This window comes from Ischnura elegans, chromosome 7 (assembly GCF_921293095.1).
Source record: "Ischnura elegans chromosome 7, ioIscEleg1.1, whole genome shotgun sequence".
Taxonomy (NCBI): Eukaryota; Metazoa; Arthropoda; class Insecta; order Odonata; family Coenagrionidae; genus Ischnura; species Ischnura elegans.
The window spans coordinates 114340210-114366111 of record NC_060252.1 but is presented as its reverse complement, the minus strand read 5'-3'; the positions used below and the strand labels follow the sequence as shown (position 1 = coordinate 114366111).

Sequence of the window (25902 nt, the reverse complement as noted above, 5' to 3'; positions counted from 1 at the left end):
GTCTTAACTACTATAATGTAGATGGTAAGGGGAAACAGCATCATTTATGTAGGGAGTTGCATCTACTCCACTCACTATTGTGTACCTATTTCAAGATATCATGGAACTCTCTCATGTGAAATACGTATTACCTCATTTAGATCTCCAAGTGGGGGACTTACGAGAGAGCATGCATCGATCCCCGAGTGTCTTCGGCCTTGCCTCATTGCATGGGTGTACCTAGGGAGGGGCAGGAGGAGGGCAGCCCCCTAGAAGAAAAACTCGCAAATGTCTTTTAGGAAAATAATATTTTTTCAAGAAAACAATTTTAAAAACTAATAAAGAGCCATTACATTTTCCTTAAAAGTTGGTTTCATTCACTCTTTCCATGCTTAAATCTTACCTGTAACTTGAACAACTATGGCTTTCCCCCCTTCCCCTAGTTTTGATCCCGGGTATGCCCTTGCCTCGTTGTGAATCACCTCACTGTGCAGGTCATTTATAGCTATAATAGTCAGATTTACTTGATGACGAATAATTAAACAATGATTCCCCTATTATGCTTCTTGGTACAAGAAAACGACCCATAGTTAACCGCCAAACTTAAAAGCTATCAGACTTAAATTATAATTTGTCCCTGGAATATTAAATAATTCGAGACACGTACGTTAATCGATGTCGACAGATTCGTTTTTGCCGCCGCGCTTATTTTATTTTTATTGTCAGAGTCATCTATGCAGATTTTTACACAAGTAGCGACGATACCGCGATACCGCCAATCGGAGATGGAGGGAGATGGAGAGAACCTCGCAATGCAATACCCTAGACTTCCATAGTATTCCAATGCGCGGAAATATTCTATCATTGTGAAAATAATATATGCATTTGCTGTTAATAAATCTTTACTTCTATCGTCCAGAAAATAGGTTATTGGGAAGAATTATTATTATTAACTTCACCTGTGCTCACCCGAGCATAAATCGATATGTATTGTAGTTATCGATAGATTCGATTTTATCACTGCCATGGCGGTATAAATTTTGGGGAAGGTGCTTGCTGTATTTGTAAACAAGTATTCCGTTGGGGTAAGGATTTTTGCGGGTTATAGTTAAAGAAAATAATCTTACATGTTTTTGTGAGTTCCGTTATGAGTATAAAATGTTTTCTGAGGTCAAGAATCATGTTCCACGCTCATGGTGAAGGCCAGTGTTGTCAGTTGAGGCGAATGAATGGTGTACATTTCTCGTTTTTTGAGGTGTATAACGGCTATAATGCAAGGGTATCTAGCATCTATAAATTATAAAATTAAAAATGGAATCAAGCGAGGATTCCGAACCTAAACAAAACGGTGAGGACTCCTCTGAGAATATCGCGTCGGAGACTGACAAAGTCAGTGACGATGGTACAAAAGACGATGCTGTGCCTTCTGGATCCAACACAGCGTCTGGTGAAACAGTACAAAGGAAGCCGTGGTCTGAAGTTAAGTGTGTGTTTTGTAATCAGATATTAACAGTTTCTGAGAGCCCTAAGCTACTAGATTGTCTGCATTCTGCCTGTAGTTCTTGTATCAAATCAAAGCTCAAAGAGCAAGAGGAAGGAAATGATGATGTGGTTGGTAAGTCTAACTACTTTAAATTTATTCTCTTACCTGTATTATTTTCATTTACTGAAGGACTAATATTTTTTGGCAGTTAATTCGCTGGAGTGTCCTATTTGTGGGTTGTCGTTTTCACCAGCCGAAGTAATTGACAATAGATTCTTAGTTGAGACTGCATACGAGCATGAAGAAGATATAAAAGAAAAAGATGTCTTTTGTACGAGTTGTGCTGAAGGTAACCCTGCAACAAGCTGGTGTGTCAACTGCTCAGAGTTCATCTGTGATGCTTGTGTGGAGGTAAAGGCTTAAATACTTATTTATTGTTTTTATTACCTTTTTGGCTTTGTTTTAAAATGTATCTGTCTCCTTTAGTTGTTAAAAGTGAACGATTTTTCATGTAATTGTTATGTTTTAAATTGGTTCTAATATTTTTCTGGCCAATATGTAGTCAGGTGATTTCCTTTTGGCTACAGTAGCCCAAATATTAATTTATTTAAGTTGGGTTGATGGAAAGGGTATGTTGTCAAACTTAGTGGGATATATTTATTTTCTTCAATCTCTGTATATCTTCAATCTCTGATAGTAATTGAATGTGACGTTAGGGTCATTCCGTATCAACAACGCCACGGCATCCAACCCACCAGCTCAGATTTCATTGTGTACCATGTGTATCGTGAAAATCCGATTTGGTGGGTTGCATGTTGCCATTTTTCTGGTTCATTATACATGGGGTTAACCATTAGCTTTAGTCCACTGAATTTAATGAAATATTTAGTGTCTGAGTTCCTCCACTGAAAATTGAATATTTTATATAATTTGTACTTTAATGTCGAGATATGTGACTTATGTCTTTGAATTAGGCCCATCATCGCCTCAAAATTACAAAAGATCACACAATTCAGCCAAAAGAGGATGCGAAGGTTGAAGGAGAGTCGGGAAGAGCTTCAAGCAGTGTCCCGTACAATGAAACATGTTCTCTCCATCAACAGGTAAATATCCTCACTATTTCCATTAATGGTTTTGTAAGAAGCTGTGTTAAACTTCGTATTTGATTACGTGTTGCTTCAGTTCAACTTTGGTCCATTTTATGTCATTAAGCTTTCACTAGAGCTACTTTGGAGACCCAATTGTCTCGTGAAGACATGAATTGGGGGTAATTTTTCTTTGTTTTTTAATTTTATCATTCCTAATCAGCACAATTGCTATAAGACAACCATGAGTGAAGTTATGAAACCAACCGCTTTTACTGTCCATCTTCAAAGACCCATCAGCCACTTCAGCTTCAACCTATCACTGTGTGTGATATGCATTCATGGATAAGTTGAAGAAGCAACATTAAAAATGCATAAAACTGTTATCCAAATGCTGTATAGTGTGCGGTAGTTAGGTGCCAAACATGATACACCCCTGGGGTGGAAAATTCACTTCTTTAAGCAATTATGTGTGCAATGGAAGTGCAGAGGATTTCATCTACATGCTTCATTGACGAGAGGGGTGTGATAATTCAACTTATTGTCACAGAAACATTTCTGTTTTGATGGTTTATTAAATGCATATGTAGTGAAGTCCCCTGATTTTATGACACGTTCCCTATCTTGCAATGCATTTTGGCTTCATAATCTTGGATATTGAAGCATAAATTGCTTGTCATATTACTCAATGTGCCATGAATTATTGCATGAGGGCCATTCCATGTCAAGCCACCCAGGGGTTGACACCCACCTGTCACACATTGTCATGAAAATTTGTACTAATATTATATCGATAGAGATAATTATAAATCCAAATTTTCAGCTCAATCTAACGAATAGTTCCAGAGATATGGTAGTTTGAAGTTTTAGTCTATTCCGATTTCAAAGCATTGTGTGCATGCCGAACGCGCATGCACGAATTCTCATTTTTACATGACAAATCCGCAATTTTGAAGCTAGAGGATTCTAAATTGATACAATTGTTCAAAATTTAATGGAGAAACATATGATGCTGAAAAAATGTGAATCATAACCCTCTATCACAATAAAAATTAATCCCAAACACAAAAAATATGATTTGCGTAAAATCCATGCATCGATTCAGAAAAAAACTCGTAGCAAAAATCTCTCTCCAGATACACCTAAACAATTAATATTTTTAGAAAAAGGATAAAATTATCTTTAAAATGGTGTAAAAATATGAGTGGGGTTTTGAGTTATAACATTTTTATTGCACAACAAAGTTGAAAATAAAATGTTTAAAGGCCGAATTCCAATTCAACAGAAAGAACTTGAGTAATTAAATAAAATTTATATTTATGTGGTTTAAAAGTGAAAAATATTAAGCCAAAAAGACTTTCATACGTGTTAAATGGTAATAAAATGTTGCACTATCTATTTTGGATGAATTAAAATAATAATCCTATAGGTATTGGAATTAAAGATGTATTGACAAAAAAAATTAGACCAGCAAAACTTTCAACGATAAAATTAACTTTCGAAACAAAAAAAATGCATTTTTATGGGCTTAGTTTTATTTGATTAATAAAATTAAGATTGATTAAAAAATAATTTCACTACAAACATTGAATATAATCACATGTAGTATTGTTCAAACTTCACTGTTGCATGAGTCATTATCATCACTCGCATCGTTGTCGCACAAATAGTCATTATTTAATTAGATTTTCTTTTTTCTCTTGTCTTGACCTCTTTTAATTAATGATAAAAAATTTCTGGAGTATAGGTTATAAAATGCAAAAAGTTTGTTGCCAACGTTTCTTATAAAAACTTATTGAACACTGCAAACACTGGTGTAATTTAAGAAGAGACTGCACTTAGTGATGAAGATAATTGAGAAGAATTCAAAACTGCTGAAAGACTAGTGGAAAAGATGCCCTAAATGAGTCTCTTGCAGGTTTAGATGGAATTTTGGCTTTGGCTATACCAGAATCCGAACAAGGAAGAAAACTGCCTGAAGAGACAATAGGGTAGTTTCCCTCATCAAAGAAAACGAAATGCATTGATTGCGATTCCTTACCCACCACTAGTGTACTCATAATACACAAATTATTTGGTTTTAGAAATCCCAGTTTAGACGAATGGCAACGGTCAATTTTAACCTCATTTGAAAAAGGCCAGTTTGGCCCCCATGCGATGCCACTCCATGTGACGTCACAGGGACCTAGTTTCTATACGAGTAGATAGGAGTTTTACATCATCTGAGGTTACCAATGCATGCATGAGGCACAGAGCTCAGGGAAACATCTCATAATAATCACCTATTAAAATTGCCTATTGTAGGAAAGTTTCCTTCGTTTGATAAGGTATTAATAATCCTTATTTAAGCCAAGCGCTACCAGCTAGCAGGGTACTCTGCTACCTGCTAGCATCCTGCATTGTATCAGCGCTCAAAGCCTCGCCCCAAGGTCACCTCACTTGCGGCAGCGGGAACCAGAACGACGTCACACGGACTTTTCCCATCATTCCTACTTAGCCGTCATGTTTTCGTGCGCTTGAAAATTTTCACTTTTCATTTAATCGCAAAAAAAATATATCGTCATTCAAAAATCTAAGAGCATGAAATGCGTGCTCCCGGAATAATACTCTTTCGATCTAGGCAATAAAAAAATAATAGGAAACCACCCTACTGCTGCAGAAAAAATTTTTTTTGAAGACAATGAATTTTCATACATGCTGCCTGGCGCGAAAGACAGTGTGAGTACAAATAAAAATATGTACATGCAGAAAAGTAATCAATCCATAAAATGATTAAAAAAATTAGTATGTTATAGGCAGTCCAGGGAATGTATGTTACGATGCATGAATGTCCTAAAACATGTGAGCCACTTAGATTGTACCTGGAAGATATTTTATAAGAGTTCAATGATGAGGAAGAAATAAAATTTTCACAGTGGGTAAGTGATGGCCGAATGAAGCTGCAGACAATACTACTTCCACGTCAAGAATATATTGACTTCATGGTAGCAAAAATTGAATCTCTCATTCAACATTCTTTTATCACAAAACACCTACATGAAGGAATAGAAGGTAAACTTATTACATGATGAAGCTCTAGTTCTCATGGACTTCGCCGAAAATTATAATTTTGCACTCCAAAATGAAGTGCAGTTTTATCATTGGAGTCACTTGAGTCGCTCAATCCATCCTGTTGTGATATATACAAGAGGCGAGGGTGAAACTTCAGAAGAAACATAATTGTGTTTCATTTCTGATGACTTGAGGCACAATGTACTATTTGCTTATTCAATTCAAGAAAAGACTACTGACTGCATCAAGTCCAATTTTAAAATGCAAAGAAAAATGAATATTTAACTGCTCATTGCAGTGCACAGTATAAAAATTTCAAAACAATGATAAATTTGTGTTGTCATCAAGAAGATTTTCAGATACAAGCAAGTTCGTCATTTTATGGTACTAGTTACAGAAAAACTGTCTTTGAGAGAATCGGGGGCACAGTTAAAAGGACTGTCACAAAGAAAAACCTACAGAGTGCTAGAGAAATAGAGCAAATCATTAATGCTGAACAAATGTTCTCATTTTGTAAGAACCTGTTCTCCAAAATAAGTTTTTTTTCTTTTTCAAAGAAGATGCCATTGAAAAGAAGAGGAAAACTCTAACAAGGCGATTTGAAATTGGTGAAACAATGAAAGAAACGAGGAGTTTTCACTTTTTTCAACCAGGATCTGGTGAAGTAATTATAGCAAAATGACTAAGCTCAGACACTGAAATATGACTAAAAGAAAACATATTCAAGAGCACTTCGCAAACTAGGGAGCCTAATAATCACTCTTTTGTAGCATGTGTTTACGAAAAAAAATTGTGAATAGGAATGGTTCAACGCTTCAATAAAGTTGAAGGGAATTGTGATATTAAATTTACGCACCCACACGAACCTTCTGAAACGTTCTTTTGGCCTCAGAAAGAATATCTGTGCCCTGTACCAGTAGCTCATATTCTCAGCATTGTAAATCCACCAGAAACAAGCTCCCAGGGTGGCCACTCCTACCTAATTGATTCTGTATCTTGAGGAGAAATAAGTAAGGGTGGAAAACTTTTAAAAATTCAACATAAATTTTAGAGTGACAAGTCATTTGTTTATAAATGGTTTTGCTGGTAATTTGGAAAACATGATTTTTGTAACATGAACATATACATGGCTGTTGTAGCCTTATAAAGTAGGTATTCTATACAAATTTATTACATGTTCCTCACAAAATTAACCCTTAGTGTTATTATAGACATTGTTAGTTTCCTTGTTCAAAGTGTTGGTCAGCTCTTATTTTTACCGCAAAATATAAAATTTTGTACTTAAAAATGCATATTAGCAATCGGCTAAGGTAAAACATATTCTGTTTTTGTAAAATTTCATTTTCGACTTTGTTGCGCAATAATAATGTTATAACTCAAAACCCCACTCATATTTTTACACCATTTTAAAGATAATTTTATCCTTTTTCTAAAAATATTAATTGTTTAGGTGTATCTGGAGAGAGATTTTTGCTACGAGTTTTTTTCTGAATCGATGCATGGATTTTACACAAATCATATTTTTTGGGATTTGGGATTAATTTTTATTGTGATAGAGGGTTATGATTCACATTTTTTCAGCATCATATGTTTCTCCATTAAATTTTGAACAATTGTATCAATTTAGAATCCTCTAGCTTTAAAATTGTGGATTTGTCATGTAAAAATGAGAATTCGTGCATGCGCGTTCGGCATGCACACAATGCTTTGAAATCGGAATAGACTAAAACTTCAAACTACCATATCTCTGGAACTATTCGTTAGATTGAGCTGAAAATTTGGACTTTTTCCTATCTAAATACATATATTTAGCATACAAAATTTTATTGACATCCAAGAACCTTGGGTGTCAAGTGTACTATTTACTGGATGATTTGGCATGGAATGGCCCATGAGTCATTTTCTAACTGCAAATCGGCTATTGATGATTGTACAGTCACTTTCAAAAGTCGGTCCACATACCTGGCGCAGCCGTCTCTGTTATTCTCCGAAGTCGACCTTCGCGTATTGCTTACGCGTTCCTTGTCCGCTTAGGACCGATTTGATTTGATCGGGTTGTGCAAATGGTGCAAGTTGACTACTTTAACCCTCGCCAAGAGCCCCAACCACGATTTCAGAGGTAGGAAGGTCCCGGTGAACCCTCCTCCCCCACCCACAACCTAACAATTCCACCATCGAAGAAAGCGGAGAAGAATTTAAGGATTTTTCTGACGAATAACACATAGTGAGAGGAACATCCAAATCGTTTGGTGAATATATGCAGCACATATAGTACAAATAAAAATTTCAAAACATTTCGAGCTCTATGGTCCAATATTTTTTTCTCAACATGGTCTTGATAAAATAAGAAAATATATACGCCAATGTTAATATTGTCGTTTGCGTCACGGCTACTATCATGCTCGTGTTCACCCATGTCAAGGGCGAAGGATTTATGGACATTTTTCAATGTTTACAAGTGAAATATCAGTTACTCCCCAAGTTTAAGTTTATTCGGTGCCTACATTTTGAGTACCGTCACTTATTCCCATCCTATTAATATAAAATAAGAAGAAGTATTTTAATTTTTTACCTTGAAAACCTACCGGCAAAGGAATGGTTTTGTGAGAGAAGATAATTTTTGCATTATATTTTTCAGATGAGCAATCGGATTGCCTTAAAATTGCTTTGAGGATAAATATAATTTTTCAGTGAAAGAAGTAGTGAGATATTTATGGGCATTGAGAAAAATGGCTAATGGCTTTCAGGCCGCAATGCGTCGTAGTAAAATGTTGTCCTTTTCTTTCTGTGGAATACTCGTACATTAGTATTGTTAAGTGTTTTTTAAGAAAAATAGTGCGAGCAACATCAGCCTGGCATTATGATTGTGAGTGAACCATTTATGGTGGTCATGAAAAAACAAAATTTACCTGCCCTTCTGAAATGAAAAAGGGAGTATATTTGATTATTATGAAAGGTATCTTGATAATGTTGGATTACATGAAAGAATTAGCGAATAACCCCGCCTGCGTCCCTCCCAACTTGAACTTACCACTTAAATAAACAGTAACGCCCATTCGCATTAGGGCCCTTTCATTCTATCCATATCCTTACCTTCATCCTTCTCCTCCCCTCGTTCCTCAAATCTCTCCTCTACGGATAGCACTTCTTCACCTCTCCGGGCAGCTCACCTTTTCCGTTGTTTTTTATACTCATATCTCGGAGGCCTTCATTCTTTTCTTGTCCATCTTTCGTCGTCGTCTAAGTTTCCGCACTGTAAATCGCTACATCACAAGCTTTATATTTTGTAGCTAATACAAATCGTTTTTATCAATTGCGCAGAAATAGTCATCAGGTACCCAACAAAGTATATTTTTATCGGATGAAAACTATGCATGCGTAGTTTTTTGTTTGTAGGGTAATGATCAGTATTTGTTCTCCTGTAAGACTGCCACAAGGTATTCATTACGTGTGTGTAAGTTCTATTATTGGTGCGAAACCACTTATACATAATAATGTAGAGGACATTGACATGTATGATATCACTAGGCGCCTATTACGACTGATTCTAGCTGAAAAAAAGAAACAAAAAACGGGAAGGACTTAGTTTGACATCTTAGTGAAAGGGGAAGGATAAAATATATACAGTGGAACCTCGTTAGAGGGAGTACGGGCTATAGCGAGACCCCCGCTATTACGAGAGATAGGCGATGCCCCGTCAATTGGCCCTATAATAAGCATGGTAAAATATTCGTTTTAACGAGGCCCTTTTGGTGTTGGCTCTCGCCATAGCCAGGGTTTCCATCGCCGGAATACCTTCACCAAGAGTCCCTAATCTCTGTAATTTCTGGCGATCTGTTAGAAATGAAGTTAACATGGAGTGCTCAGTCTCAAATTCATGCAGTAAACTGTCGTTCGATAAATAAGTAGTTCATTTTGGTGAAAATATTGTGGCATTAGCATTCGCGAATGCTTGATCTTCTTTTGTTCCTCGGGCGGCAGAAAGCAGTCGGCAGCACACCCGCACGTTCGTGAGTTGCGTGAATAGAAAGCATTTGATGGCAGACAACATGGCCAAAAAAACACCAAACACGTCTAAGCGAGAAAATAAAAATAAAGGAGCAATATGAGAGTGTAGAAATTAATTTATCTTCCTATTCGCTCTTCACAAAAAAAAAAAAAAACAAAAGCGCCCAAGGAATGCAGACTATGTTGAGTTATAAGGAGCTTTGTTCGGGTGGTTTTGCCCACTCCAATCTGTGGGAACTTCTGAGAAAGGGGCTATGCCTAAGCCTAAAGCGGAGTATTTCAGGGATAGATTGCGAATCAAGAATTTCAAGAGTGCGGAACTTTGATTATACTAATGCAAATCACCAAAGCGTAATCTCCCCTCATTATTGCTGGTGATCCCTGCGGTGTAAACCGGAAGTCGTGGAAGATAGGACTCCGATCCTAAGTATCTTAAGAAGTATTCCCCACGTGATATAACATAGACGAAACGGAACTTTTTTACATCCTACTCCCCGACAAAACCCTTGCAGTACAAGGTATTTCTTGCAATGATGCCTCAAAAGGTAGGTAATGCGCCTTAGCGATGATGTAGGATGTACGATGCAATGACACTCAGCGTGAATTGTCCGGATGGACGTATTTATTCTCCGTTGCGGATTCGCGGGGGTGAACTATTCGCGTCAGTGGTCGGAGTCGTACTGCCGCTCTCTCCCGTCACGTGGGTAGCCGAGCATCCCCTGGTGGCCGCTGGAAGAACTCACAGAACAACTGACTCTCGGTGTATTGTTTCAAATACGTCGCGAGCGTAGCACTCAAGAAGGAACTTTTTTTAACAACGGCAATTTTAATCACATCATTTTTCAAGCTTAGCAAAATTTTTACCGTAGATAATGAAAATATTACATTATCTGATAGAAAAAGTCTTCCAAGGCAGGAACCTTCCACCATTTTCGACTGCAGAAACAAATGCAATACGTTATTTTACTTCACTGCCGCTTAACGTACAGGAACAATAAACATACAACAATAGAAACATTTGAGGCATTAAATAGCCGCGATACAGTTTTATCAATTAATTTTTTAATTTTCAGTGGAAAATACCAACAAAATAATAGAATGATTACGTAAATGTACTAATTAAGTGCATAGAAAAATGGCTTCGTCGTTTGTGCATTGGCATAATAATTGACAAAACAATGCTTTGCATGATTTTTATTCAGTGCGGCGCTTATTAATTGTTTGAATAGTTAGTTGTTGTTTGAGTAAGGAAATTTAGTGATGGAAAAAAACATCGCCTTTCGTCTGGATATATGCTTATGTTTATCGGTTATAAATTTATCTGTTGCCGCACCACTCCTGTTTCTGTATAACTGTTCGCAACAGGTAATTTGGCATTTTTTGCTCCACCTCCGGTAAAGCAACAATTTGCTATAACGAGTATTTATTGGTGCACCGTGGGGTGTCGTTTTATCGAGGTTGCACTGTATTAAATGTGCCTTGAAATGGTAAGAAATAGGCAAACAAGTCATGTTATTAATGTTTCCGAAGGTTTTTTTTTATCTGTTTGACATCTTAGTGAAAGGGGAAGGATAAAACATATGCTAAATGAGCCTTAAAATGCTAAGAAAGAGGCAAACAAGTCATGTAATTAATGTTTCCGAAGGTTTTTTTATCCATAGGAAATATATTTGTAATAACCATTTAGGCATTCCAACTTTCAATGAACATGAAGAAATGAGTTATTTTCTTACTGATATCTGGAATGCATTTAAGCATTATTTAAACATTTTCTTAGGAAAATGTTTAAATAATAAGCGACTGGAATGAATATCATAAGGAATTAAACGTAATAATTTGGCGCACATAAGTATTTTTATTTCTCGTATGATGAGACGCGTATAAATCTGTAGGATGATATATATCCCAGGAAAATGTTTAGGAATGTTGAATGCGCCTATCAGTGTGTCTAAAATACTAATATACAGTAAAACCTCTATGTAGTGAACCTCTTTACATCGTAAACCTCCATACTTCGTACCAACCCTCTGGTCCCGTCAGATTTACATGTAAATTTATAGGCAAACCTCTATATAGTGAACCTCTTTATCTCGTAAAACCTCCATATATCGTACCAACAAGACAGCCCCGAGACGGCCTAACTACCTCTGCAAATCGTACCGAGACAACTAGAGACCAATTAATGCAGCCGCGATTACCTACATGGAATGCCATTTTCAGCGATAAACGTTTCACGCTTATTTTTTTCTTATACACCTTTAATAATGTTCATGTTAACCATTAGTTAGGGCATCCAACTATCCTAATAATATTAAGTGACGGTAAATGAAGATAGAACACATCGTTTTCTCTCGAATCACGGTCAAAATCGCGCGATAGCACTCGCTTTCTTTTACTGATGGCTTTATTTTCTTGTAAGTGCCTACATACTATGTTCAGTTAATAAAAGAGGCGACCAGCGCAGCCTATAATCACTTGCTGACGGAAATATTTCAACCAACTTCACTCCCATCCATGGAGACATAATTACTCGACCGCATTGCTACTTCCGCTTCTAGATTTAAAATATTTCAAGAATTTTCCGTGACTTGAAATAAAACCATTAGTTAGGGCATCCAACTATCCTATTAATATTAACCCTACACTGCATGATTTTTTTCAAAATTGAATAAATAAATCATAGGTGCGTACATTAAGCTTATGTTCATGGAAAAAGTAATGAAAAAATTTTTTTCCAAAATTTTGAGTACTAAAGTTGTAAAATAGTAGCCGTTCCATATATGGCACACCATGCAGTGGTCAGCCAATTTTATTAGTGCTTTCAAAAACCTATGTAAAGCACAGATTACCTCTTTAAAAGACTAAATGATATCATATATGCCCGGTGATGGCTTTCATGGGCCCCTGGATTACTGATGCATGTGTGCCACTAAATCCTATCCTAAATACCCCCACCCCTTACTCACTTTAAACAAGATATAGGCACTTTCAGGTTATTTCATACGTACCTTATATAAGTTTTTTAATACTTGCTTTCAGTCAATTTTATAATTAAATCGTATTTTGATCCAGGCCACCAGGCAAATACCCCCACCTGTCTCTCATTGCCGCCGGCCCTGATCACTCAGTAATTGTAGGTAAAGGAGAGAAATTATACAAATAGTGTACGACTTGACTTGCAAAGGAAGTCATTCAAGTGTCACCACCAGATCTCGTTCAAATTTGGGTAGGTGATAGGAAATGGTTACCCATGAGATGCAGTTTCTGTTCCGCCACCAACGCTCAATAATTTTCGAGATATTAGTAACGGGAAGTACCAGAAAACTCCTGCACATTATGCACCCCGCAATCCAAATAATGGGCCCTTCTACACCCTTGCTATGATGAAGAGCACTGATGGCGTATTGTTGTGCTGCGGATTGCATAACGTCAGCATATTTTTTTCCATCTTTGGATGGAGGATTACTGCCTTTTCCCTCTTGCTTTTCTGTGCAAGCAATGTCAGGAATGGTGACCTAGGGAGGACCCTGGCAAAAAGTTACTTTCTTGCCCCTTTGCACAGAGTAATCCTCAGCTCAGTTCTGAAGTCTGCTGGAGATGTGTATTTTGCGATATGCTTATGAATGAACATTCATCCATATAATAGACGTGAGTTGATCACAGTGACATCAAGAAGGTGGTAGAATAGGCGAAAATACAACTTTTTTATTACATTTTAATCTCCCTATTATGCTATGTAGGAGATCTACTCCTCCCATGTGATGGTTATATATCATAATCATTTGTGGGCAGTATGTTTTCTTTTTCTCGTGTCTTTTTGTTTTTTTTGTTTGTTTTCTTTTGTTTTGACTTGATTGAGTGACAGCTGGCCAATGAATTTGAGGGCAGAGTGAAATCTTTGTTATCCATCCATTGCACAGATGACACATCTACACCCTCTTCTGTCATGGTACATTTTTCTAAAGTTCCACGTCCCTTTTTTCTCAAATCTATTTCCAAAGAGAGCTTCCGACATTGTACTCTGTTTCTTCGTAATGCCCCCGGTGATTCAATTCCTCATTTGTTTACGTAAACCACCAAGAGCAATGATATGTGCTAGTTGTCAAAGAACACCTTATGGTATTTATGTTGTGGAATATAACTCCAAAGACGCACTACTACATTCGCACTTGCACCCAAATAAAGCTCTTCAGCACGCCGATTGGTTTCGTCCCTTTTTTTACAGTATAATACGGTATTTGGAAAGACCGCTTCTTTTAGTCAAAGGACTTGATGATGTTGATGGCATATTTATCAGCACCTCTTCATGCCTCACATCCGGTTCATCTGTCACATCTGGTTCAGATTCAGAGCAAAAAATTTTCTCATCATTAGAGAAATATAAACCATCCTCGCTATCTTTAGGGATTGCTAAATCATCAACAATAGCTGCTGTATCAATTTCTAATTGATTCTGTAAAAAATATTTGCATCAGCAGTGTTATCATATAACCTTGAAGGCATTGGATAAAAACTTGGGGGAGGACGTCATCTAAAAACCTATGGAGAGATGGGATCAACTAAAAGTTACATAGCATTTACAATGCACCTGTTTACGTTTTTTGCTCGCCAAGCGTAATAAATACTGTAAAATTGAACACAAAAAGGTGCAAGGAGTGTTTCATGTTGGCCAATCTTCTATTTTAATTCAATGTAACTGAACCACAGCATCTACAATGTTACGATTAATTATGCCACAAAATTTACTTCTTTTTATCCATCTCGCAGATGAAATAGCTATCTGGTGACGTCACAGGGGTCATCGATGTAATGGGAATGTCGTTCAAAGATATTTGAACTGATTTAATTTGTAGAGGCAGCGTTACACATTGGAGGGGTAGGATAGGAAAAATTAGTACTGTTATCCATAATGGAGTTTGAAGAGTAACATAATATAGGTATAGCCCACTGGTACCATGAAAAAAACCGACTTTGGCAGGTCCATGTAGTCCTCGCCCATCCTAAAAATTGTCAACATTAAATGGCAACAAATATGTGCACTCACTGTTATAATAATTGCCCATGCATAAAAAAATTACTTTTGAATAATTCAAATCAACATTATTTCAGTATTCACTCAGGTACCTCACTTATATGCTTCGGCTACTTGTACCCACGGGAAGTACTCTTCAATGGGAAAATAAAGCAAAAACTATACAGAACAAATATTTCACAGCTATGCAACGAAGTGCACTAAATCACGGTGCTGGTATCAGACCGTCACTATCGAACAAAAAGGTAGCATACATATCATTAGGCTAGTGACGAAGAAATCACTCGAAAACAAAAAGGACCACCACTGCATGGTGTGCCATATCAGGCACAGATACTTATAACAACTTTTACGCATCAAACAAATACCTTTGTGCTATTCAAACTACCAGAAATATAGTATACACATATCTTATCAATAATTAAATTATTTTGGCTGCCTGTGTTTGCTAGAACTACAATTTATAAGGAAGTAAAAATGTTAAAGAATTGCAAAAAAAAATTTTGACGCATTCACATGGATATGAGTACATGAAACAATGGTGCTGCAAAGTAGCGGTAGCCATTGGACTTCATGGTTTTCAGCAGACTACAGGCAATAGGGCTTGAAAATTTCAAGCCGGTATCTAGAATAATACCCGCAGTGTAAGCCATCAAATAAGCTGTGCCATATATGGCACACCATGCAGTGTAGGGTTAAGTGACAGTAAATGAAGACAGAAAACATCGTTTTCTCTCGAATCATGGTCAAAATCGCGCGATAGCACTCGCTTTCTTTTACTGATGGCTTTATTTTCTTGTAAGTGCCTACATATGTTCAGTTAATAAAAGAGGCGACAAGCGCAGCCTACAATCACTTGCTGATGGAAATATTTCAACTAACTTCACTCCCATCCCTCCCATCCATGGAGACAGAATTACTCGACCGCATTGCTACTTCCGCTTCTAGATTTAAAATATTTCAAGAATTTTCCGCGACTTGAAATAAATCAAATACTGTTTCGCAATTATTTTAATCCCATATTTCCCGGTGTAGCACTTTCTTACTACCGCCTTGGTAATTTTTTCGATGCTTTCGTGAACGATCGTAGTTTAAAATTTATTGCGCTTAGCGACAGTCATATGTCTTGCCTGCGTATTTATGCCGCGAAATCTGACTATTCCATCGGGAGTCCGGGACGTCAATTTCTAGCAATACTGAACGAACATCAATCCATGCGCGGCAGTGTTAGGTGAAGGAGGTAGCTAATTAGCTGATACGCAGTAGGGCAATGAAATTTTTTACCGTCGCCGCCGCATTCTGTAGTAGTTCGCCCAGCATTCTCACCGGGAAATCACGTCCTTTCGCAGACCTAGCGTTTCTGTGTGTCCTCGACAGAGTTTTTCTTCGGAACGCTACGTGCATTGTATTTTGGAGAGAGGGAATTCAACAAAATTTTCAAAATTACGCTCAATTTTTTGTCTATTTTTTGCCGTAGTCACGTGTTTATTTTTTTATAATCTTTAACAAGTCACATATTATAAGAATGATAAATCAATTCTAAAAGACATAATAAGGAGTATTTTCAATTATTTGCCATAAATTATAAAAAATACGAAAATTAATTAATTAATCATAGGCTGATGATGGATTCGAGAAATAAAAGAAGGCGACTGCTTGACATTGCCACATAATTAGCTATTTTCCTTGCCATCAACGAGGACAGGCAGAAGGCAGTGACCTTTGGAATACCATCATTCACCCTCACATCTATTTTAAACAACCGAGGAAAAACAGAAGAAACTGGCTAGGCTGCACAAATAAAAAAAAACTCAGGCAGTTAAATTCGAGGATGAAGAAATTTGTTCTTTCCTCCGAACACTATTAGTAAATTACAACCCTTAGACCAGGGAATTATTTCTTAGGTCAAAAGGCATTAAAAAAACAGCTAGTGATTTATTTACAGTGAAAATGACATTAAAAAGTGCTCGTGGTATTGAAAACATTATTTCGAAAGAGTTTGAAAAAAATTTAAGCAAACCCATTAACTAATTTATTTTCTATAAAGGCCTCTTCAACAATTTACTTATACCTTTGTGTAATCATTAAATTGTAAATATATGTTCAGTTACGCATACCTATATATTTAAATATATTAATATAATGGCTTAAAAGACAGTAGCACCTTTCATTTCCCAAGGATATGAAAAAATGGTGCCTACCACTAAAACCTCTCTATAGTGAACCTCCATACATCAAATTGCCCAAATTTTGGTCCCCTCCATTACGATGTAAAGAGGTTTTACTGTATATAGAACAATATGCATTGATCATGTTTGGTAATAGTGTGTTAAAGGTATAATCTAGAAGGTTATTTTGGAGGCAACTTTTAGAATACTCTTTCAGACGTAAATTCCGATTTTCATTTCTTCCTTATATGTGCGTTGCGACGTAGATAAGTCTCGGTATTTTCGAGTACAAGCCGGACTACAGACCATCTGTCTCAGAATACTATCACGGGGAGAATCGCGTGACTGAGAACTTATGCTTCGCCTCTGTTCTGGCACCAGGAGTCGGGGAGGTCGCGAAGAATCTAGGAATAAAGAAGAATGCCTCGGTAAGATTTTGCGGGTGGTGAGATTAAGTCAAACTGGCCCATTCAAGGCAAAGAAGGCATAGGCAATACCCGAAGTTCGAGCGCAGCGGAGAACGTAGTTGCTCGTGCTGGCCGTGGGGACCGAATTTTGAAAGTGACTGTACATAGTAGTCTCTACGTTGGCCCACAAAGCCAGATTTCTGTGGTGTGATTTGCAAAGTATTTGGTCATTTTTGGCTTAAATATGTGTGAGTTTACTACGTATAAATGAGTGAGTGGAGCAAAACAATAATTGAAATCACTTTCTATGCTTGATGTCACCTGAACAACTTGAAGATCACCTCTGATGTTAAAATGTGTTGTACCTGCCAATGATATCCATTGGATGTTAGGAAATAGTTTTGCTCTCCTCATTCATCCAACATATTTCCTCATGGCAGTTAATATGGACCTTAGTCAGTGTGCATGCATATTCCAGTCTTGTTTCTCCTTTTCTTACAAATGAGTCAGAAACATATATCCATTACATTAAAGAAGCTGGCATATGATAGGTAGGCTGTATCCACATGACTTTTGATCTCTTGCCATGAGTTTTTGATTGTTTTTATTCTTGGGTGCCTAATTTATTAAAACACCATTCATGATATTATCCAGTTTTACACCTATTTTTTATTTTTGTTTGGGAAGTTAAATATGACAACTCTTGTTACAAATTGATATATGGATTTATTATCAAGTGACTTTTAATGTTAGCTGTTCATATGATTTTAATAGGAACAAATATTTTCCATGACTGTAGTGTGATTATTACTTTAATTTAAATTTTTAGGAGAAGTTGACATTATTCTGTGAAACCTGTGACCGTCTAACTTGTCGGGACTGTCAGCTGACATCTCATCGAGACCATAAGTATAAGTTTATCAATGAGATTGCCAATGAAACTAGGACTGCCATCAGAGGATTACTTGGAGAAGTGTGGTATGTATGCTGTACACTACCCTCTGTTTACTCAATGGAGAATAGGTACCTATTTAAATGATACTGTTCAGTAATTGTACCACTTCACTCCTCTAAACGTAACACCAATTGCATAGTCATAGTCATCTACCCTTGTACCCATTGAGGGAGTGTCACTCATAACCATTATCTTAGGTGGCAGTAGAACATTCAATTATAAATGACTCATTAGAATGAGTCATTTATAGTTGCAAATGGACCTAAGTTAACTGTATATAAATGCTGTTTTATTTACATGGGGCCAAAATTATTTCATCTACTGCCCGCTAGAATTTAAAAAAATATAACCACAAATGTCATGTTGAGACTTGCTAAAGACTGGCTCTTCTCGCAAGAAACAGTTGAAAATTTATTTTGATGTTATTTACATAAAACACTCATGTATCATTTACTGCATCATTATGCTTTTAATGGCATACATTTTGTTACTTGATGATGGCTCAATTCTGGTCCTATGACCTTCGACTACACCTAAAGCTCCTTCTCTTTTTTCATTGTATTAAGATGTAAAAAACAAATGTAGGAGTAATAAATTATTATTATTATTAACAGTACAGCTGCCCAGCTCGGCAGCACATGCATGGCTCAATTTCTTGGTTGGATCACTGAGAAGGTGTATTATTCCTTTTCATTGGATTTGTACTTACATGGACTGAACAAAATAGAGCAAACCGTATCTTGGTATTAATTTGAACCATCATTGTCGCCTCATAATAGCCAGAGTAACGTGTACACAACCCTGATGGTAGGGAAATTCAAAATGTCGATGTTATTACATTTCTCACATCACATATCAGTTAATCCAGAATTATAGATATATGAGATAGAGAAATTATTTATTACCACTACAGTAAACTCTTGATTTTACGAAGTCAGTGGGACCGGAAAATTGGCACTTCGTATAATCGAGTTTCGTAATTTCAAACCTTTTTCATAAGTCACGAAAAAATTTCCCTTTTGTTTCCTCCGCCTTTTTTTATCTTTAGTGGCCTAATTTAAATGTTTTAGGTGGTTATTCACGGTAGAATTCTAAGAAAAGGCTTTTTGTTATCGATTTATGCTGTGATAGATCGTTAAATAATTATACCACCATAAAATTCCCATTTCTCGTTCATACTTAAACATCAACGATCGCTTCAGAAATTCCCGACCAGTTTAGAAAACGTAATCAAATAATGAATTGCAAAGTTTATTATAAGAATTTAATGGTTAAAAATTTGTGGTTAGGAGCGAATAAGAACCATTACGTTCACGTAAGATATATATTTGTTTCCAGCACCCACGGAATTTTAGCGGCAGCCGGCCTAACCGCCATTTATGCCGCCCTCTATCGCTCAGTGACGAGAAAAAAAAAGAAAAACGAGGGCCTCCACCCGTTTCCAAAATAACCTTCGGAAGTTAATATTTCGAGTTACTCCGTATTTTCAGTTGAATGTGCTATCTTTTCCATTAGTTATTTTCATTGAGATTCAGTTACGATTATGAATGACGTAGGATATGATTATCTTCTGGCGAATATTTGAAGTAAATTCTGTTTGATTTCCCCGTCCGGATACTGTGCTCCGTCATCTTAGCAGACATAGCTACGAAAGACTTTATTCTTCATCAGGACCATATTCTTCATACTGGGTGTGAAGTGCTATGTTCATATAGTATTTCTCTCTTTTATGCCGGAAGGAGCAAGGTTCCAACCGGAAAACGACAGGAGAAACATCTTCCATTAATGGAGAAATAAAGAGAGAAACGTTATTATCCGCATTGATTGTTTTCCTACAAGAGATGTTTCATCATTTCTCAACATGTGTGAAGTATTGGTTCACTTGCGTGAATTCCCAAAAACGACACGCATTAACCTGTACATTCACCTCATTTAGTTTTCGTGTCCCTTTCTCCGCTGTATTGAAAGTTATGCAAAGAATCATTGACGTAGAGAAAAGATTTTCTTAGCTTTAGCACTAAAAAATAGTCGCGCCATAATCATAAATAAATATAGTGAGGAAAGAGCAAAGAAAATAATTTCAATTGAAACGTCAGCAGAGAAGAAGAGAGACAATTATAAGCGCGGCACTATTTCCCAGACAGTGGAAGATACTTCTTCAGCCTCTCTCCGGTTAATAACTTACCCCCGTTGCAGGTAAAGATGAACCATACCCTTCTCCACAATCGGGGAACGTTCTCAGTGGGTGGGGTGAATAAGAGTGGGATGGGGATTGCCTGAGGAAAGAAGCGGTCAGCATATGGTGGGGTGAAGGGGGCAGGAGAAAGAAGGGTGGGGAAAGGGCCTTCAGCTCTGCCTCAGTTTACGTTTGGGGGGCGCATTTTTCTACGACGCACTCCAGCTCCGTAACCTTAGGGGGGGAGTGAATGGGCAATGCTGGGGAAGGAGGGGTTTGGGATGCGTAAGGTGGGTGTCAGCAAGATCAGCAGAAGGCCGCGGGAGGAAGTAAACAAAGACTTCGGAAAGAAAGATCTCTCGGCATGGGAAAACGGGGAGACGCGCGAGAAGAAAGTTCATGGTTAGAGTTAGAAGTGCGTCTTCATTACGAGTAGCCTGAAAAATAAGTTTGTGGTTAATAGAGCCCAATATTTAAGATATTTAAGTTGTTTACTCAGGAAGGCTATTGTATGCACGAAAAGATACTACTAAAAAAATCTGTTATTTTTTTTCTTTTTGCCCTTCTCCATCACCGCTTCCACCATGGTTTCTCACTTGCATAAATGGGAATGAAATTGGGGACCTAACTCGTTAGCCAGATCAAATATCTTTATGTTGGGAGGGCAGCGTGTACTTCTTTTTTATTTGGTGAAATTACTTCCTCACTTTCATCTTCGTCGTCACTGCTATTCTGACTAGTCCCGGCCGCTGCTTCTTCCGACGTATGTACCGGCGTCCCATTGTCGCAAGCCCGGAGATCATCGTCAAGGGCAATATAATCGTTTGATGTTGCGCGCTGTGCTCTTCCTGCTTTTTCCAATAATTTTTCAAAATCATCTTTCAAGCCTCTAATCTCCTCCGCGATTTTATCCGCTGCAGCTTCCTGAAGGTATAACGTAACGAATCAACTATAGCCGTGATATTATAGCAGTAGAATTACTAGTAGGCTAGTTGTATCAATTACCAACCTCGAGAACATCCTCATGATGCGCTATCAAAGGGAATCCGGCCGATTTCCAGCAATTTGCGATTGTAGTGGAGGAAATATGACAATTTTATTAACTTGGACATTTTAGCAAAGTTAACAAAATCGTTATTTCTCATCGCAGAAACACGGTTCAGAGACGTACTTGAATGCCTGATTGGCAGGAGTGCGATGCAAACAATTATTTTTGATGATGGCATTGATTGATAGATTTTCAAAATGCAGTCAGAGCGGTCACTTTTGGGGAGAAAGGCTCGGAGGGTCGAATAGAGAGGCCAGCGAGGGTGAGCTCGTCGAGGAAAGGGTCCCGGATTAGGGACCCTTCGAAGTGCTTCGGCAAAGAGTAGTGAAATAGTCTTCGAAGTACGTTCACAGCAGCCTGCCTTGCGAACGTACCACGTACGTTCACAGCAGTGCAAAGGGTTAATTAGGAGTGTACGAAATACCCCGGGCGACCTTCCTGGCATGTTAAACTACGAAGTATTGTCTATGCGATGTTTACGAATAGGCACGTAAATAGGGGCATTATGTCAGTCGCGATATTTTACTTAACTCCTACTTCCCCTAAATTCCCACCGTGAGGTCTTAGGTGAACCCTTTCTTTCCAAAGTTTCACTATCCTTTACGATGTCACACTTTTGATGAACCACAGTTGGAAGCGCTGATTTTTTTAGCTACATATGCCGGCGTAACTAATTTTGTTGAAAAAATTTCGCCATAGTTCGTATAAACGAATGCCTTACGCTCCTGGGGACCGATCCGGGGTTCGTAAATTCAAAACATTTCGTAAAATCGAAACTTCGTATAATCTAATAGCACCATGTATTCACCATAGGCTTTTCACCGGGACCGCACCATCACTTCGTATAATCGAAAACTTCGTAAAATCCTGCTTTGTATAATCGAGAGTTTACTGTATTAGGGAGGGTATAGGTATACAGTAGAAATTGTTTAGTGCGCTTCTGAATGGAGCGCAAAAAATGAATGTGCTATCCAGGAAAACGTGCTAACCGGGCAAGTAGATAATAGCAATTGGGGTAATTGCACTCTGTGGAAAAGTCATCATAATTACAATTACTTTCGGAAGTTCTCGTAGGATCACCTTCCTGAACTCTTTCCACATTGAATATCAAGAAAATTAGAGCTGCATTGCAAAAACAGTACCATGTGCATGAAAATCAACGTTTAATTGATTTCCATGAGACATTTACGTAAAAATGGCATCATTTTCCTGGGATTTGTTTAAGAGGACAAGGAAAACTAAGTGATTTCTTCTTTCTCACAGCTTAATTGGAGAATATGATGATAACTCGGATGACAACAATTAATTCGGAGGTTAAAACACCTTCAGAAGATACTAGGAAATGACCCGAGGGTTGCATCATGGCAAGTAATTGAGCGTACTACCCAGGAAAGCACTGCTATTTAAAACATACGAACCAAATAGTTTTACCTGTTTTTTTGTTCGGAGGGTACCAGGACCGAGAGAAATTGCTGTGTTAAGGAGGAATGTACTAACCAAGTTCCGCTGTATTTTTCAAATACAGTAAAACTTTGATTTTACGCAGTTGGAGGGACTGAAATATGGGCACTGCGTAAAATGTAGAGTTGGTATTGAGGAGGAGTATAGTTTTCAGGATAACACTTGCTCATAATTTTTAGAACACTTAGTCATACACTTTTGTAAAGTTCTTATTTAAGCCAGAACCGGAACCAGAAAAAGTTTCATATGTGAGGTTTTACGGTTTTAGTATAGTCATCCAAATTAACCCCATTAACAGGGAGCAAAATTTCACTAATGCATCACAAAGGTTGTACACCCTGTGGGCCTGGGTTCAAGTCCTGGCATTGCAGAAACTTATCAGAGATGGCCCTATCCCTACTTTAGTGTAATGTGGAGGGCACTTCCAGTGCACCACTCTGTCCAGCAGATGGGACATTAAGTCCTGGTCCCTTTGGAGCCCATCATTACAACCTGGCTAATGCCAACCAGTGGTGCAGCAAGTGGGGGCTTTTGGGGGATAAACCCCCCCCCAGAGCTCACAGAAATTTTTAAGTTAAATCTATTTTACTTAATTGGATTAATATTGCTTATAGAATAGGATGAGGATTAATAAAATATCCCTCAGAAGGCCGTAAAAATCACCATTTTGAACCATTTATCTTAATTTTTTCCAGCGGAAGGCCTCTGCACCTTCCGCTTACCCTGGCGGGTATGCAATGCCCCCAGTATTAGTTGCACCTAAAACCCCCCCTAGCCTTAATTCCTGGCTGCGCCCCTGATGCCAACATAGGGTTCCTGTCCCCCCAACCTTTACTTCATGGCACTAATGACCTCAGCTGTCGGTTGCCTCCTTCCAAATAGCATACCATAGATAATACAGAGCACATAGAACCCGGGATATTCGGAATTCAGATTTTTCCGGTGTTAAGATCACTTTTTTTAAGTGAGCTATTTAAATAACAGCGCAACTGCCGTCATGCCGCCAGTGATGAATAAAAAAAATGATTAGCAGTCCAGAATAATTTTCCCTCTTTATAATTTTTACGCATTAAAAAAGCATTTCCCCATGAAATTTTAGCATTAGTTGATTGAATCTACTGGGAATAGCTTCTCTGTCGGCATTCTTCTGCGAATTCAGCGCTGGGACATTCGACTCACAAGCCGTGTGACTCATCTTCACGTAATATTTTGCTTCCCCATATCTGATAACAACACCTGACACTTTTTGTATTTCGATTTAATAGTGTTAAGCCATTCCTGAGTTTAAAGGGACTGCCTTATCATTCACGTCTTGAATTTGACTTCAATGATTATATGACGATTGACAACGCGAGTTATTCTCCGAGGGCATTAACTCCCATTCCGTTAAAAATAAACGCTTGCCACCTAGCAAAGTTAAGGTAATAGCTATTCAAGTTCCAACCGTGCTTCATTCAAACCCACTGACAATGAGATACAAGTTGAGTCAGTTCTGATAAGCGCGCCACGCAAGCAACTTTCCCTCGCCTCCATTCGTCCCGCAGATGTGGGGTTAGCCCGCGGAGTGAGACAACGCATGCTGCTTTTACCATCGTGTTGAATCACCATCGACTTACTTCCATACTGGAAGTACGAGTATCTTTTTTGAATCACCTTGGAAGCCAATATTTTGGCTTAGAAGGATTTTTAACGGCTCATTTCGCCGTTATATTTTGCTGGGGCGACGGAAAACATAGTGTTGGCAAAATTCTAGAAAACCTACAGTTAGGGATAGATATTCCTTATTTCATAATTCCGGATTAACGACCATCTACTGGAATTACAATAAATAAGTTGTTAACAGCGTCGTTCATTAATTTGCGTTCCGGCTGAGTCTTCGATCTAGAGTAGTCATCTATCGGTAGGTCTTGGTAGATCTCCACTCGAAGGAGAGTAAAACAAAGAAAGAGCAACAAGTGGTATCACGAAAGGTGATAATGTTAACATCTCCGGCGATTGGCGAATCTTTTAAGTTTTGATATCCTTTTATGGCAAATTTGAACTAAGAGCGATATTCGCGTTCGTAAAATAGCCTGAAATATTACTGAGCGGGCGCAGGGGGAAGCAATAATTAGATTCGCGATGTTTTTAGTTTCACGCTCAACAGCACGATGTCATTTCAACCGTTCCTGTATTCATTTTTGCAACTCATTGGGACGAAATAATAACCTAACTTCATATTGCTCCAGTCGGGATTTTCAAAACAAGTCAAAAGACAACTGCGTAAAATCAAGATCAGCGGCCTCTTTGGGTCTGGGGTTATGCTGCGCAAAATCGAAAAACTGCGTAAAATCAAGAAAAGATGTAAAATCGAAGTTTCACCATTGCAGTTCCCTATGCTTTCAGGCCTGACTTGAGGGTCGCTGCGTAAAAACGAGACTTGATGTAAAATCGAAGTCTTACTGTATTCATTTCATTATCCACCTTCATATTTGCTGTAGCCCCAAGAAATTAGGATCTCATTTTATATTTTATGAAACTGATTTCATCATCATCAGTCATCAATCCTAAGATTGGTTTGATGCTGTTCATTGATATTGTTAGCTAACTTTTTAACGTTCTTCTGCTTGATTCCCTTCAAAGCCAATGTGCTATGATATGTATCTCATCCTCCATTGATCTTCCCCTCCACTTGTCCCTCAACAATGAATTCCAATGGATGTGAGCGAGAATATAGTATAGTGGAGACGAGTATGCACAAGTTTCTGTTTTTATTGGCACTCCTCTTTTTCCAGCCGCTATACTGACGCATCACAGAGGATCAAAAATTGTCTAATTAGAATATCAGCCAAAATGTAAAGTTAAAACATTATCTAAACTTTTGTTGCAAAAATGGAACGACAATCTTATGCTATTGATGGTAAACATACTATGGAGACAGTCATATTTGTTGTCATGGTACAGGAAGCTGTATTACCCAAGTAGCTTGGAACTCGCACCCAAGTCTTCACTTTTATGGTTGGCCAGATAGAGACTTGATCGAACTTGTACTACAGCCAAACATGCAGAC

The 25902-nt window shown here is 37.8% G+C and overlaps 1 protein-coding gene across 4 annotated transcripts in view; it reads left to right on the top strand.

Annotated features, from left to right (window-relative positions):
* Positions 1 to 776: 776 nt before the first annotated feature.
* Positions 777 to 25902, top strand: part of LOC124161919 (E3 ubiquitin-protein ligase TRIM33-like) — a 69731-nt gene continuing 44605 nt past the window's right edge. For 2 of the 4 annotated variants that reach the window (XM_046538180.1, XM_046538177.1), the window contains exons 1-4: positions 778 to 1594; positions 1671 to 1873; positions 2437 to 2565; positions 18043 to 18191. In XM_046538180.1, coding sequence (XP_046394136.1) covers positions 1291 to 1594; positions 1671 to 1873; positions 2437 to 2565; positions 18043 to 18191 — 785 coding nt within the window. In that variant the 5' untranslated portion in view covers positions 778 to 1290. Of the gene's footprint in view, positions 1595 to 1670; positions 1874 to 2436; positions 2566 to 18042; positions 18192 to 25902 lie in introns of all 4 variants that reach the window. The other 2 variants (XM_046538178.1, XM_046538179.1) reach the window with 2 other exon arrangements.